The following is a 16,081-nucleotide window of genomic DNA, read 5'->3' as shown; positions in this document are numbered from 1 at the left end:
GATTTAAAAATTTCAAACAAGTGTATTTCAGTAAAGAAAGTCAAAAGAAATAAGTGAGAAGCAGATGGATGAATCCACAAAATACCTTTTCTTTTTCTCTCTCTGTTCTCTTCTCTTCCTCTTCTTTCTTCTTGCGAGCTCTCTCCCTTGAGATTATAGTTTTGAAATAAATGAATTACACAATCTAAAGATATATAAGCAATAATAAATAGGCTTAAAAAGTTAACTACATCTACACTAGCTCTGGACACATGTGAGCATGAGCTAAACCCCATAATATCAAATACCTATATGTTTGTGTATAATGGCCAGAACAAAAGACCATTATGTCATGACATTATCAACTGAACAAAAGGCCAAAACTCAATACATCGACACAAATTTCAATAACATTAATATTGTTGTGTATTAATGGCATTGTATACAACTGACATGAAATGATAGAGGACATAAAAGCAGACACATTTCTAACTTCTAATAATTAACAACTTCAGGACTACCTAAAATTTTAAATCAGGGACTCAGGGTCCAGTACACATTCGCATTAGGTGTTCACTTGATCATCCTACACCACTTAGCAAATTCAAAATTCATCAACTGTGTCATTTACAGATCAAGTGAAATGAAATTACGGATTAACTTGGTTCATCATCAAATATTTCTTTCATCAAGTGAATCAATACATTTCTAAAATTATTCTCTAGCCCCCTCTCCATAAAAATATTAAAACTCTAAAATAGCTTCACAAGTTCACCCTTTAGTATTACTTAAGACTGAAAGTGAGAAAAAGAACTTAAGAGACTGATCATCTCTGAGTTGATCTGTTAGGAGATGGAGAGTATACTAGAGAAGGAATAAAACATTGAATGCCTAACTGCCTTAGCAGGTAGGAAGGGCGGGAATTTGAATGTATAAATAGTTAATGAATAGTTGTGTAGAGTTAGTTGATTGATTAGTTGTTTTCTAAACGGCAAAGCATTATTCCTGTGGGGGAGGTTAAGCTCTCATTTGTCCTTGTACATTGTATTCTTTCACTGTTAATACAAGAAGATAGCATTCTTTTGTCTTGAAGTGTGTGAAGGGTGTGTTAGTGATTGTTAGTGGAGGTTTCTTGAGTAAGAAACCTAATAATTTGGTCCGACCTACGGATCTCAAATTGAGCGTGAGAACAAGATATGGAGGGAACCACAGAGGGGAGGTTGGAGGCCTTGGAGATTACGATGCAGGGGATGAAGGCTGAGTTTGTTGCCGTAAGACGGGACCTGCTACAATTAATGAGGATGATGGGGGTGCAGGCTAACAACCATGACGACCACTCTGATGGGAGTCAAACGTCCGTGACCGAGAATCAGCGGAGGCACGAGGAGGAAATTGGAGGAAGAAAGGGCGGCGATCATCAAAGGGTACAAAGTAATTGGAGGAAAATGGTGGACTTACTCACGTTCGAAGGGCTGGAACCTCTTAGTTGGATCAATCGGGCAGAACAGTTTTTTGATATTTAGAAAGTGGCGGAGGAGGAGAAGGTGGAACTTGCATACGTATGCATGGAGGGCAGTGCGGGGTACTGGTTCAAGTTTTGGAAAGAAAAGGCCAAGAATCGTTCTTGGGAGGGCCTTAAAGCAGCCATGATCGGTCGTTTTGGAGGTGGATTTCGGGGGACGGTGTTTGAACGGCTGGTGACACTACGACACGAGGACACCATAGAAGAGTATGTCCGCGAGTTTATGCCCCTGGGTCTCCCTTCAACTTATTGTCCATAAGTTGTCTAACTCGTTCCCTTAATTGTTTTATTTCATTTACCAAAGATTTTGTTTGGTTGTAGGACCGGAGTTCGAAACACATGATTGGCATAGGATGTGAGTCACATGGCCTATATCATCTCCGCCCTTCTCCACATGTTGGCGTAATCATGGAGTCACCATCCCTTCTTCATGCTCAGTTAGGTAATCTTAGTCTTGCCAAACTGCAGCAACTTGTTCCGAATTTGCTAAAATTATCAAGTTTGTCGTGTGAGTCTTGTCAGTTAGGAAAGCATACTCGTAGTTCCTTTCCTNGTAGTGTTTCACAACAAGCGTCGTCCCCCTTTTCATTGGTTCATTATGATATTTGGGGACCTAGTNGTGTTAAGTCCACTTTAGGATTTCAGTATTTTGTTACCTTTATTGATGACTATTCCAGATGGATTTGGTTGTTTTTAATGAAGAATCGTTTTGAGTTGTTTTCTATTTTCCAATCATTTTTCAATGAAATAAAAACACAGTTTGGGGTTTCTATTCGAACTTTACGCAGTGATAATGGCCGTGAATACCTTTCTCAACCGTTTAAACATTTTATTGCTTCTCATGGCATTCTTCACCAGACCTCATGTGCTTATACCCCTCAACAAAATGGGGTGGCTGAGTACAAGAATGGACACCTTATTGAAACAACTCGTACACTTCTAATCCATGGTCAAATACCCTCTCATTTTTGGAGTGATGCAGTTCTCACTGCATGTTATCTCATAAACTGCATTCTGTCTTCTGTCCTAGATAACAAAATCCCTCATTCTATCTTATTTCCTCAAGACCCTTTACCTCCATTACCTCTTAGAGTTTTTGGGTCTACATGTTTTGTTCATGATTTTAGTCCTGGTCTTGATAAGTTATCTCCTATATCTCACAAATGTGTCTTCTTAGGATTTCCACGGTCACAAAAGGGTAATAAGTGTTTTTCCCCTTCCCTCAATCATCATTTTATCTCTGTTGATGTCACTTTTGATGAATCTTCGTTTTACTTTTCACATTTATCTTCTAGTTTTGTACCTCCACGTACTACTGTTGATATTCCTATTTTTTGTGATCCTTCTCCTTCTTTAGACTCTCATTCCCCACAAGATCATCCTTCAACTCCACCCCTTAAGGTTTATAGTCGCCGCAATCGTCTCCCTCATGACTCACTTCCAGTGCCGCCTCATGTGTCTCCTCCGGCTCCAGCAAATGAATCTGACCTACCCATTGCCCTCCGTAAAGGTATATGTTCTACTCGTAACCCTTCCCCCCATTATACTGTTCTTAGTTACCACAGATTATCTCCGTCTTTTTACACATGTCTCTCATCCATTTATTCTGTGTCAATTCCCAAGTCTGAGGGTGATGCCTTAACTCATCCTGGCTGGCGTCAAGCCATGCTGGATGAATTAAGTGCTTTACAAAAAGTGGAACTTAGGAGCTTGTCCAATTACCATCTGGAAGTCTGTTATTGGTTGCAGGTGGATGTATGCTATCAAAGTTGGCCCTGATGGTACAATTGATCGTTTGTAGGCTAGACTGGTTGCCAAAGGCTACACAGATTTTTGGTTTGGATTAGGGTGATACTTTTTCTCCAGTGGCAAAAATGACCTTTGTTCGCCTATTCATTGCCATGGCCGCTCTTCGACAATGGCCTCTTTACCAACCTGATGTCAAAAATGCTTTCCTTAATGGTGATTTGCATGAAGAAATTTATATGGAGCAACCGCCCGGCTTTATTGCTCAGGGGGAGTCATCTGGATTGGTATGTCGTCTTCGCAAATCCTTATATGGCCTAAAACAGTCTCCTCGGGCCTGGTTTGGTAAATTCGGTTGTGTTGTTCAACAATTTGGTATGTCTCGTACTGAAGCGGATCATTCAGTGTTCTATCGCCACTCAAGTGTTGGATGTATCTACTTAATAGTGTATGTCGATGACATTGTTCTCACAGGAAGCGACTATCTTGGCATCTCTCAGATGAAACAACACCTTNGTCACCATTTTCAAACCAAAGATCTTGGCAAACTCCAGTACTTTTTGGGTATTGAAGTAGCACAATCCAATATTGCTATTGTTATATATCAGAGGAAGTATGCGTTAGACATCTTGGAGGAAACAGGGTTAATGAACTCTAAATCTGTTGAGACACCTATGGATCCTAACATCAAACTCCTACCAAATCAGGGGGAGCCTTTCTCAGATCCTGAACGGTACAAAAGATTAGTTGGTAAATTAAACTATCTTAGTGTTACGCGTCCTGACATTTCCTTTGCAATTAGCATGGTGAGTCAATTCCTAAACTCCCCATGTGAAGACCATTGGGATGCAGTTGTTCGCATAGTGAAGTATATTAAANGATCACCTGGAAAAGGTTTGCTATATGGTCCTAACAACGATACAAATCGTTTGCTATTCAGATGTTGATTGGGTTGGTTCCCCTTCTGATAGGAGGTCTACTTCTGGATATTGTGTCTCTATTGGTGGTAACCTGATATCTTGGAAAAGTAAGAAGCAAAGTGTTGTGGCAAGGTCCAGCGTAGAAGCAGAATATAGAGCTATGGCATCAGCTACTTGCGAGCTTGTGTGGCTTAAACAATTACTTAGTGAATTGAAATTTGGAGATGTCACTCACATGACACTTATATGTGATAATCAAGTTGCTCTTCATATTAGCTCTAACCTTGTCTTCCATGAGAAAACCAAGCACATTGAAGTTGATTGTCATTTTATTAGAGAAAAAATCATATCCGAAGATATCAAGATTGAGTTTGTTAACTCAAGTAACCAATTGACAGACATATTCACTAAGTCCTTGCGAGGACCTAGAATTAACTATCTTTGTAACAAGCTTGGAACATATGATTTATATGCTCCAGCTTGAGGGAGAGTGTTAGATGTTAAGTTGTGTGTTTATGTTAATTGGGCTTAGTCCATCCTGTATTAAGGGCATTAGCCCATATCTTACATTATAAATAAACTACCCTATGAGTATGCAAAACACACAAGGGCTCCTAATCTTCTCCACTATTTCACAAAAGTGTTCCTCATCATTAATATGTTCCTTCAATTGCAATATTCTAGTAGCATCATTTCCTTTAATAGCTATGTAATCAACATACACAATGAAGTAAACACATTTTCCAAGCAAGGTATGACAATAAAAAACTAAATTATTTGCCTCACTACATTTCATTACAAAAGTTTGAGTAATATAAATCTCCTCGTTTAGACTACCATGAAGGAAAGCATTTTTTTATATCTAATTGATGGAGACGCCAATGACGTATAACTCACATGGCAAAGAAGAGATGCATAGTAGTCATTTTGGCTACAAAAGAAAATGTATCACCATAATCAAGCCCATATATTTGAAAATATCTTTTGGCCACCAATCTAGCTTTGAGGCGCTCTACTTCACCATTTGGCCCAACTTTAATGGCTTAAACCCAACGACAACGAAAAAACCTTTTGTCCAGGTGGAAGAAGAAAGACCCATGTACCATTACATTCAAGAGTCTGAATTTTATCAATCATGGCTTGTTGCCATCCAAGATGATCAAATCCCTCTTTCACATCTTTAAGAGATGTGATGAAAGATACCAAGGAGATAAGGAATAAGAAGGGAAGAAAACGATGATGGCTTAGAAAATTGTAAGTGGGGTGAGAATTGTGTGTAGAGCGAGTACTTTTTCGAATAATAAGAGGGGAAGAAAACAATGATAGCTTAGAAAATTGTAAATGGGATGAGAATTGCACGTAGAGCGAGTACTTTTACGAATGGCAATAGGCCAACAAGAATCTTCATTATCAAGCGACGTAGTATGGAACTACAATGGCTACTAAACTTCAAAACTAAGATATTCTTGATATTCTTTGTTAGAAAAATGTGGTTCAACCTTCTTAGATTGGAACAAGTTTTGTGTCGTACTAGGAAAACCATGTAAGGAAAAGCACTTAGTTTAAGTGTTGCCAATTCTGGTACAAAAGGAACATTGAAGTCTGTTAGATATTGCGTTTATTTCATTTACATGTTCATTTGTATTTGGGCTTTAGCCCACACTCTTATTATTATAAATACATTACCCTATGTGTATACAAAGACACATAAGGGAGATTTCCCCTCATCTCTTTTACTATTTCATATGGTATCGAGAGCTTAGGTTCTNTCTCAAGTTATATTTCCAAAATTTTCCCTGCAATTAAAAATGCAAATAATTAGCTCAGAAAATTCAAATTAATTAAAATTAGAATTTCCGGTCAAATTAAGCACAATTAGCAGAAACGGGAAAATACCGGACAATTAAGCACAATTCCCTGATTAATTCTTGCACAATAAACTAAGTGAAATCAATAAAATATCGACTCATCAATCATTTAAGCTAGTCTGCAGAATGATTAATGAGTTGTACCTAGTTCTGTTCCTAATAGTCTAGTGCAGACTCTTGGTGTTCCATGTACTCTTATGATTTTCATTATAAATAGAAGATAATGAGAGGGATCACTAAGCCCTCGAGAATATATTTTTATCAGTCTTAGATATCAAGTCCCTTCAAGGTTGGCCCAACCTCCTTCAAGGAACCTTCATCTAATTGCAACCTTCAAGCCATATTCATCTCTTCTACAATGCTTCGGCTCATAATCTCTTCTTCATGGAGCTCCATCAATAAGGTTGAAGGAGCATCTCCATAGTTTGGAAATAACCTCCACCTTACCAGGATTAACATTGATGCCTTTTTTTGAAATTTTATGGCCAAAGATAATTCCTTCCTTAACCATAAAATGACTTTTTTCCCAATTCAACACCAGGATAGTTTCTATGCATCTTTTCAGCTTAATGTTGAGGTTTTTCAAGCATATATTAGACGAATCACCATAGACAAATAAGTCATCCATGAAAACTTCAATGTGTTTCTTAATCAAGTTAGAAAATATAGTTAGCATGCATCTTTGAAATGTAGTTGGAGCGTTGCACAAGTCAAATGACATTTTCCTATAAGTAAAGGATGAAAACTCGTTTAGGAAACTAAATGGATTCCAAGGATCATCAACTTAAGCTAAGGCTAAGAAAGTGGAAGTAGGAGAAGGACTTTCAAGCTCATTTTTGCTTTTCTTCAAGTCTTAGAAGCATTGGACCTCTCATGGTCTAGAAGGGGAAGATGGAACTTCAAGGATTCTACTCATTTGGAGGATCACATTTTAGTCTTCTTCTTTTATCTTTAAACACTTTTGTGAATATGTACATAAGTCTTTGTTTTGGGCCTTGTATTTTAGCCAAGTTATCTTCCTTTTTCTAGACTTGCTTTCACGTCACTGATTTTTCACGTTAGAGCTACACCTAGCTTAGAGGTCCAAATGATATGTGCTTATGATCATTAGAAAGCTTTTTGAGTGTAGTTTCCAACAAAGCAAGAATAATCTAGTTTGAAGCTTTGTGGTGAAAGTTATGATCTGAATACTCGGAAAAGGTCAAAGTTGACAAAATGATGTCTTAAACGAGTTTTGGGCTTGTCTCTTGAGTTGGGCTTGCATGGGACGTGTGTTGCTGGATCGACAAGTGTACTGAATCGCACAAGTAATATAAAATGGTAAGACCAAGTATTGTGTCCCAAGAGACCCTCGGCACTAGACAGTCATGTGATAACTCGATTAATTAAGACTTAAACAAAACAAGATCATTGGTTTCAAATGCAAAGACTAAAAATTAAATATGAATGCAGTTTGATCAGTAGAAAAGTAACACAACGATGAACGAACGTTGTTTGTAATATGAGATGAGTATGTTGTTGGGGTTAGATTTCACAAGTTTACTCTCATGTATATAAGAATTCTTCTTCATGCATTAATGTTACCGTCACTCACTAAATCACTTAAAACTCGAACCCTCGGTGAAGAAAACTTATCCTTAATTACTAGTTCATACGATTCCTAGCATTCCTAGTAAAAAATTCTGAAGAGCAAGAGCTTAAGAAGACCAAGATTCATATCCCCATCCTTGAGAAATACTACTCTTGGTAGTAATTCAACAAGATCTTGAATTGTAGGGAACCTCCCGGCACTCATGCAATTCATACATCATGCTGTGAATGAGTTAAACAAAGCAAGCGTTGTAACATATAAATTACTCTAATAATTAATGAAAACGCATATATTATTAAGAATCAATTCAAATACATGAGAGTTCACAAGGTTACATCATCCCCCAACAACAAACAAAAGTTAGTTCAGCATAGTCATGGTGAAACTAGATGAACAATGGAGAAGAATGAGATAAGAAAACCCTAAAAGTAGAAGATGGACGCTCTCGCATCCAAATCCGCCTCCAGAGAGTGAAAGAGTGTGCTGATGTGCTTCCTCTACCAAAGATACAAAACCTAGGGCGTTTGGGTCCTTTAAATAGAGTGGAAACAAAATAGAAACAAGGCCCAGGCTCGTGTCGTTGGCGCTTAGTGTCCCACTTAGGGCGCTCGAGCAGTGTGCGACACTAAAACATGACGCTCAGCTTCACTCAGGGGCAAGCAGGTGTGAGTCTTCACCTAGGCGGTGGGCGACACTTTCTGGCGCTAAGGGCTCCTCAAAGAGCACCCAAGCTTCGTGCTTTCCTTCCTTCTAGTGCGTTTCTAGACCTTTTTTAGCTCCATCTCCTTGGTACTCCAGCTCTGCTTTCCATATTGTCTCATTTCCTGCCAAAACAAGGGGATTTAGTCATAAAATCATCAAATTCAACCTCAACTCTGTTATTCACACAACTTAATAGAAAAACACGATTTCAAGCAAGTTTGTAAGCAGAAAAGGGTGCATTTAGTATCAAAATTACATCACAGATAAGAGTATTTTCAACCGTTATCAATGTGATGTAGCTTATTTTTTTCCTTAAGGTACTTGAAGAAAGGCTCCCTTGCATGTGATTGGATGAGGAAAAGGCAAGATGTGATTGGATGAAGGAAAGACAAGATGTGATAGGATGAAAAAGAGGAAAGAGGCTCTCATTCATCCCTCTTGGCCAAAAAAAGTTTCTAAGCTCTTTTAGGATTCAATGTACTCTAGTTCTCTCCTTCACCTATATAAAGAGAGACACCACTTTGTAAAAAGTTAGAGCTATTTTGAATGTAGAGTTACTTTGCAAAAATATTTCAAAACTAAGAAATATTTCAAAACTAAGAGAACTAAAAGGAACAAAACTTTCGAATACTAAACTCAAAATCGCATGATAGTTAAGGGACTAAAAACATATTTAACTCCTATTTTTATTTATGAATGTTTACTTTTGATCACATATTTGTGAATTTATTTACGCTTGTTGTTGGATGAACTAATCACTCATCTTATTTTACTAGCTTGGAATTGATTGGACACTAATTTTAAGTTGTGATTCATTCAAATTTGTTTTATACATTTCACAATCATTTTTACTACTAAATCATTATGGATATGAGACTTGATATACTAACAAAATTTGAATAAAAGAATTAAATTCACAAAGTTCTTAGTCCAAAGTTTAAAAAAAGAACAAAAACATATTTAGTTATTTTATCAGTGAAACTTTTTCACTTAATATTAATAAAAGGGTGTTTCAGTCAACAATAGTGAGATTTTTTTGTTTAACATTGTTAGATTTATAATCTGTTTCTCCATGACCAAAGTTATTTTTGAATGAACTTTAGTTAGGATTTTATCAGCCAATTGTTTTCTAACTAATGTTAGTTTAGATTTTATTAGCCAATTGCCAATAGAACAATATTTTGATGAATGTTAATTATATTTTTTTGGTTGACGACTTTCACGAATAATTTTAGTCAACATCGATAAAAGAAAATTAACTAAAAAATCTAAACGTTACAAAAAATAAATAAATTTGATCAATTTTAAGTAAATATTTGTTAAGAAAGACCTTTATCATGAGCAAATACGACCAAAAACATCCATAACTAAAAAAACATTCAATATTAAAATAATTTAACATTTAATTATTAATATTATTTAATATTGGAATATTTTCATACTTAGGAATAATTAAATTATTTTTGTAGGAAATAAATTTAAAATTCAATTAATGTGAATTATTTTATTAAAAAATTAAAAAGCATATAAAATAAAATATATAAATTTAATATATTTAAATTCCCTGAAAATTATGAAATACCCTTATAAAAGAAACTGGTATTTTATTTCAGTTTTACATTCTGAGTCTTGCATAAAGTACTTAAGAAATCCTACGTAGGATACGGTAGCCGATGATGGCGTGCATCACATTAGATATAAGATCAAGTCATCGAACAAATCTGTATAAACCATATAAACATGAAGGCCAAATATATATCACTATGTAGATATTTATAAACCTCAAACTTCAGGTAAAGAAATAACAGTCTGTTTAATGAACCATCGGTAACAGTGGACTTGGAAATATGAAACTGATATCAAGTCAAGTATATGATTTATAACACTTGCCCATCTTATCTAAAGAACTCCAAAAAAGGGATTCTTAATTGCAGAGTCTAGTTCAGATCCGGCTGTGTTCAGGATCGCCATCTCAACTTTGTCCCTAGGCAAAAACAAGAACTCGCCACCATCTATCTTCTCAAACCCGCAAATTTCTAGAAATTCAATGCCCCCTTTCAAGGAACCAACTCTGTCCTGTAAAACACACCCAACATCAACACCCTACCGTAAAAATATCTAGTGGAAAGTAGATATTGAAAAAATATTCAGAAAATGGGGCAATATCTAACAGAGTTTGATACCTGAAAAGATTGGTTACTAAGACGTATCTTTCTGAATTTTTCCTCATCGGGATTTCTGGCAACATTCCCTACATAAGTTAGAAGAGTTTGGAATGCTTTCTTTACTCTGGCCTCATTCTCCTGCTCCAAAAATAAGTTAACATGTAAAAAGGATAAAAATCTAACAATGTTTAAGCAGAAGACACTTTTTAACAAAAAATATTTGAGTAGTAATGCTGTGATGTACGCAATCAAATTCCTTTAGCATAATGTAAAATACGGCTGACATTATCACTAATGCGTACTAAAAAAGGCCCCGTGTTTCCACATTGCAGGACCAACTAGATATATCTTTCTGTACTTTTAAAGACCAAAATGAATGTTCTACTCTCGATTTTAAGTAGCAGTACATCTTTATTTTGGAAAACACAATTTTATCACTTTTGCCTTTTGCCATGAAAAATTATTAAATTTATTAGAACCAAAAGGGCATGTCCTGAGAAACAATTATCCTTCATGAACACACAATGGTCAGGCTATTGCAGTAAGAACCTAAATAGGAAGATTCAGGAGGCAAAGTATTTTAGGATGTTAGATATTGTTAGATATTGTGTTTATTTCATTTACATGTTCATTTGTATTTGGGCTTAGCCCACACTCTTATTATTATAAATACATTACCCTATGTGTATACAAAGACACATAAGGGAGATTTCCCCTCATCTCTTTTACTATTTCATAAAGTCGTTTGCATCCACTTTGAGAAATGGAAGACAAATTGAAGGAAGAATTCACTAACAATAAAAATTAGAGAAACAATCTATACTCCACAACCAATGCCAAGTATAAAAGACAATAAACAAATGGTGGAGGAAGAGTATGAGAAAGAGAGAGAGGGGCCTCTTAACCAAAGCTAAAATCGGAGAAACAAGAGTCAAAACAAATACAAGGATGCTAGTGAGCCTTATGTAGAAGACGAGTAGTTGTTTCGGTGACAAAAAGGTGGTTGACAAGCGTCTGACAGACTGATGCCAATGGCCAATAAATGGCTAGGGGAAAACGATGGTGGCCAACGGCTAGCAAGAAACACTAGACGGTAGTGGAGGATAATGGTGGACAGTGGTGAACAACAACAAAACTAGCAGACCAAGATTCCAACTTAAGACTAAAAATATGAGAAAAAGAGTTTAAGAGATTGATTATTCCTAAGTTGTTCTTTGTTATTTATAGAAGAAAATTACATAAGAAATATCTACGTAATTAATGCCAATGCCTCATAGGTACAACATATAGCAGCTTTCCAATACAACTGTTAACTACTTACATTAAATACATATTCTAACAACTATCTATATTTAATACATATTCTAACAATATTAATGTTATCTGAATTAGGGATTACCCTGGGTGAATCAATACATTCCTAAAATTATTCTCTAGTCCTTTATCCATAACAATATTAAAACTATAAAAGAGCTTCATAACTATGCCCTTTAGTACAATACATTCAAAAATTATTCTCTAGTCCTATATCCATAACAATATTAAAACTCTAAAATAGCTTCATAGCTACACCCTTTAGTATGAATGTTATTGGAATCTAGTTTTATACCTTAGTTCCTGTTGTTTGGCCTTCAATTCTTCTGGGGTAAGAGAAGGTTTAGGAGCCTCAATTTTGGTGTTGGCAGGTACCTGTGATAATCATTCGTCAGCAGGTTACAAACTAGATATGCAACTTAATCACACTAAATAAAATTTGGCACTTATTCATTACTTGGAGTAGACTTATTTTTGTTTAAGTTTGCAACATAAATTTGCTACTTATGCAGAAATCAACTGTTAAGCACACAGTGACAGACAGATATCAATAATATAATAGTATACCAAGGGCATCTGATCTATGTCATGATCATTCTCATGCTCAACTATCCAGTTTACAGCCGCCTCAAGGCCAGCATTGCCTGTCAAAGGGAGAAACCAAGTTTAATAATATCTAGATGTTGACAAGTATCAATGTTTAGATACATATACATATTAACAATGTATTGCAAATACTTTTGAAAATATGACTAAAACATTTCCCAAACGTCAAAGAATGTCCTATGACATAAAGAACTATTATAATCAATGGTACTCGCTTAAAGATACATAAACAGTTAACATACTCCAGAAATGTGCGATGATGCAATAATATTCACAAACTATCCTATCAAAATAAAATAATTATCAAGGCAGGCAGAAAATTAAGAATTTACAATAGCAATCAAGTTGCATCACACTAGGTAAGGTTAGCTTCAGGATCAATCAATGTTGATAGGCTCTATTGCAAATCACATTTTCAATAAAAACAGTCCCATACAAGGTAAACATAATTGGCCCTCCTCTATTTCTGTTACTCCGATGATCCCCATTTCATCCACTTAAAATGCACAAGCCTTTATTGGTCTTCTCAGAGACAGCAAAATAAAACCAGTTGGACACTACACAACTATGCTCAATATCAATATAACAAGACTGCAAGTAAGTTCACCAGAGTAATGAAGCGCGCGCGTAGCCCGTGCCGTTGAAAAACCCATTGATTCGAGTTCTTCAAGCAGCTTTTTGTCCACTTCAGGAACAACCATTTCTGCATTTCCCAACATACATCACAATCAACCAAAAGTACAATCTAAAACCACATCCCCATACACCACCTTCACAATCATTCTTTAACTAAAATATCCACATCCCCATACACCACCTTCACAATCATTCATTAACTAAAATATCGGATTCCATCATTCATTAACTAAAAGAATAATGGTGAAATATTGTTTACATTTAATTCCTCGTCATATCCCTATCCCTAATATAAATTGTAGGGACTTAAACGGATAAAAAAATGTTACAGGTAATTAAGCCTTTACTTCATAACTCTACAATTTTAGATTAGGAATATCCCATATTAATTAACTTGGTTTAAATTAAAAGGCACCTTCATTCTGATCAGTTGATGCGGTGCCGGAAGGGTTTTCCAACGAAGCGATTGCATCCACCTTCGGTACCTCCAAACTAATCGGTTTCACGGTCTCCGAAGTCCTGTCAACAAACTCAGTGTGGCCCGTTCTTTTAGTGTGCAGATCACTCTCCTGTTTACGTGATCCAAACAACAGAAACAGTAACCGTACAAGATTCAGTTAATAATATAAAAGGAAGAAAAAATCGTTGAACCCTAAAAAGGGAATCGATAATTGAGGATGGGACTAACAGTTTTGGATCTGCAGGGTTTGGAGCAAGTGGTGCAAACGAGGTTGAGAACAGCTTCTGTGGATTCGGAGAAGTTGGAATGGGAAGTGAGTTCGGCGTGTTCTTGGGCTTCTTCTACCGTTCTCAACAGAGCACCGCAGTCACCGCACTTGAGAGAAACCCCCGCCATTGATACAAAGCAATGCAAGAACAATTATCGACAAAACAAAACAATTTATACTTTGACCAATAAGCACTTACTATGACTCTGCTTTCTTTCTCGGGTTCAACAAAATGAATGCCAAGGACACAACACTGCCGCTTCCTATATCTCATCTAACAAAAAAATTCTATATTAAAAATAAAAATATTTTAAATTTAAAATATTTTTAAAAAAATAATGATTTTTAATGTTCTTTTAAAATGATTGTTATTAGAATTTTGCATTTTATATTCATAGTGTCAATTCTAAATTCATTTACGTTGTGTTCCTTTTAGTGGAAAAGGCTGTTCACGCTGATATGTGAGGATGAATTTGAAAGATGGGGCATGTTCTCATATGATGATTTGCGATGAAATAATTCAGCTGATTTGCAGAATATCACTGTTCAACCCATCCCCGCTAATTTCAGAGGATTTACGCTGATTGTTAGGGCAGAGACATATATACCCCTGTACGAAAAATAAAATTCCAACAGCAACCTAATAAATGAAACATAAAATTAATATTAAGCCATGCTTTGCAGGTTCAAGGTCTGCGATTTCCAACATGAGCAAGACAGTTGGAGGACCAAGAACGGTGTTCATGATGATGACGGAGTGGATGCAGCCAACCAAACGTGGAAGGAGGGATTAAAGAAGTGAAGAAGATGTCGTTCAGAGGCAGATGACATCTGGTTCCAGCACTGTGAAGGAGTTTCAAAACAGGTGTATCTGGATACAAGGTTGGCATATCCGGATCGAGGTTCTCCAACAACTTCCATTAACGACATATCCGGATCGAGGTTGTCGCAGGGACTTGGCGTATCCGGTTCCATCTTCTCGACCAAGTTCGGGTATTTGGTTCTAGGTGGTGGAAGGACTTCGAAGGAAGGTGTACTCCAATACAGATCATTGTATCCGGTTCCACGGAAGTTGTGTGCGGGTTGGTTCGATTCTGCCGGCGTCGTTTCCGGTTCGGAGTGGTCTGTGACTGGTGTTGACGAGAAGGGCGCAGATGATGGAGGTTGGTCTGTGACTAGTGTTCGGAGTGGTCCCTTTGATGTTGACAAGAAGGACACAAATGATGGAGGTTGGTTCGTAGATGCAGCAGCAACACAGAAACATGGACTTTAACCATTTGGTTTTATTTTGCACTGAATATATTTAATGTATTTTGTATAATTATTATATGAATGCATAAATATATTTAATTAAGATATGATTATACGAATATATCAATTTAATGATACTGTTTATTTGAGTTGTGTTTTTTTAAGTTGTTAAATATACTGGAACAAGAATTAGATTTATGAATATATATATATATATATATATATATATATATATATATATATATATATATTGTATTATGTTTTTTGTTTGTTTATAACTGATTATATGAATGTATAATGTATTATGTTTTAAAAAATATTTATTTTACTTTATTATAATTTTTTTAATATTTTAAAAATTAATTTTACTTATTATTAATTAATTTTCTTTTTTTATTAACATTTATACATTTAAATATAACATTAAAAAATAACATTTTATATTACTAAAATAACTAGGGGCATTTTAGTAATCTTTCATTTCTACCAATTAAACAAATTTTTTAATTCTATCACATCAATCAAATCCTATACTAATTCTCACAAATTTTACCCTCAAATCCACTCTCAATTATCCACAAATCTACTAAAAAAAACAACAACAAAATTATCCTCAAATCCACTCAAATCATCTTCCCTAAATCATCTCCCTCAAATCCATTAATAAGAACACAGCATTAATGTTCTCTTTTCCATACAATTTCAATTTTGGTTGTTTCCGCAAAACTAAATCCTTACTAAATATATTTTTCCTTTTAAATATTATATTTCGTTCTTCAATTAAATAATATATAATGTTTAGTATTTATATTTTATAGAAGTTAATATTACACATTATTCTAATTTATTATAAAATTTTGATTATCATGAACTCCTTTGTTGGAAATAATACTTAATATTATCTTCTATAAAATCCCAACTAAATATTTTATAATTTAATTTAAGAATTAAAAATACTTTTTAATTTGAAAACAAAAAATATATCTAATCGAATATTATTTGAATTAAAAAATGAAAAAATATTACCATCAACAAATAATTCATAATTCAAAT

General features: G+C 35.3%; 1 protein-coding gene across 1 annotated transcript in view; it reads right to left on the bottom strand.

The window, feature by feature from the left end:
• Positions 1-14,015, bottom strand: part of LOC106753501 (UBX domain-containing protein 1) — an 18,759-nt gene extending 4,744 nt beyond the window's left edge. The window contains exons 1-6 of the mRNA XM_014635317.2: positions 13,738-14,015; positions 13,465-13,618; positions 13,021-13,116; positions 12,375-12,451; positions 12,103-12,182; positions 86-146 (exon numbers count right to left, since the gene is read on the bottom strand). Coding sequence (XP_014490803.1) covers positions 86-146; positions 12,103-12,182; positions 12,375-12,451; positions 13,021-13,116; positions 13,465-13,618; positions 13,738-13,905 — 636 coding nt within the window. The 5' untranslated portion in view covers positions 13,906-14,015. The remainder of the gene's footprint in view (positions 1-85; positions 147-12,102; positions 12,183-12,374; positions 12,452-13,020; positions 13,117-13,464; positions 13,619-13,737) is intronic.
• Positions 14,016-16,081: the final 2,066 nt, after the last annotated feature.

Source organism: Vigna radiata, unplaced genomic scaffold (genome assembly GCF_000741045.1).
Source record: "Vigna radiata var. radiata cultivar VC1973A unplaced genomic scaffold, Vradiata_ver6 scaffold_131, whole genome shotgun sequence".
NCBI classification, from domain to species: Eukaryota; Viridiplantae; Streptophyta; class Magnoliopsida; order Fabales; family Fabaceae; genus Vigna; species Vigna radiata.
This window is presented reverse-complemented; position numbering and strand designations above follow the sequence as displayed.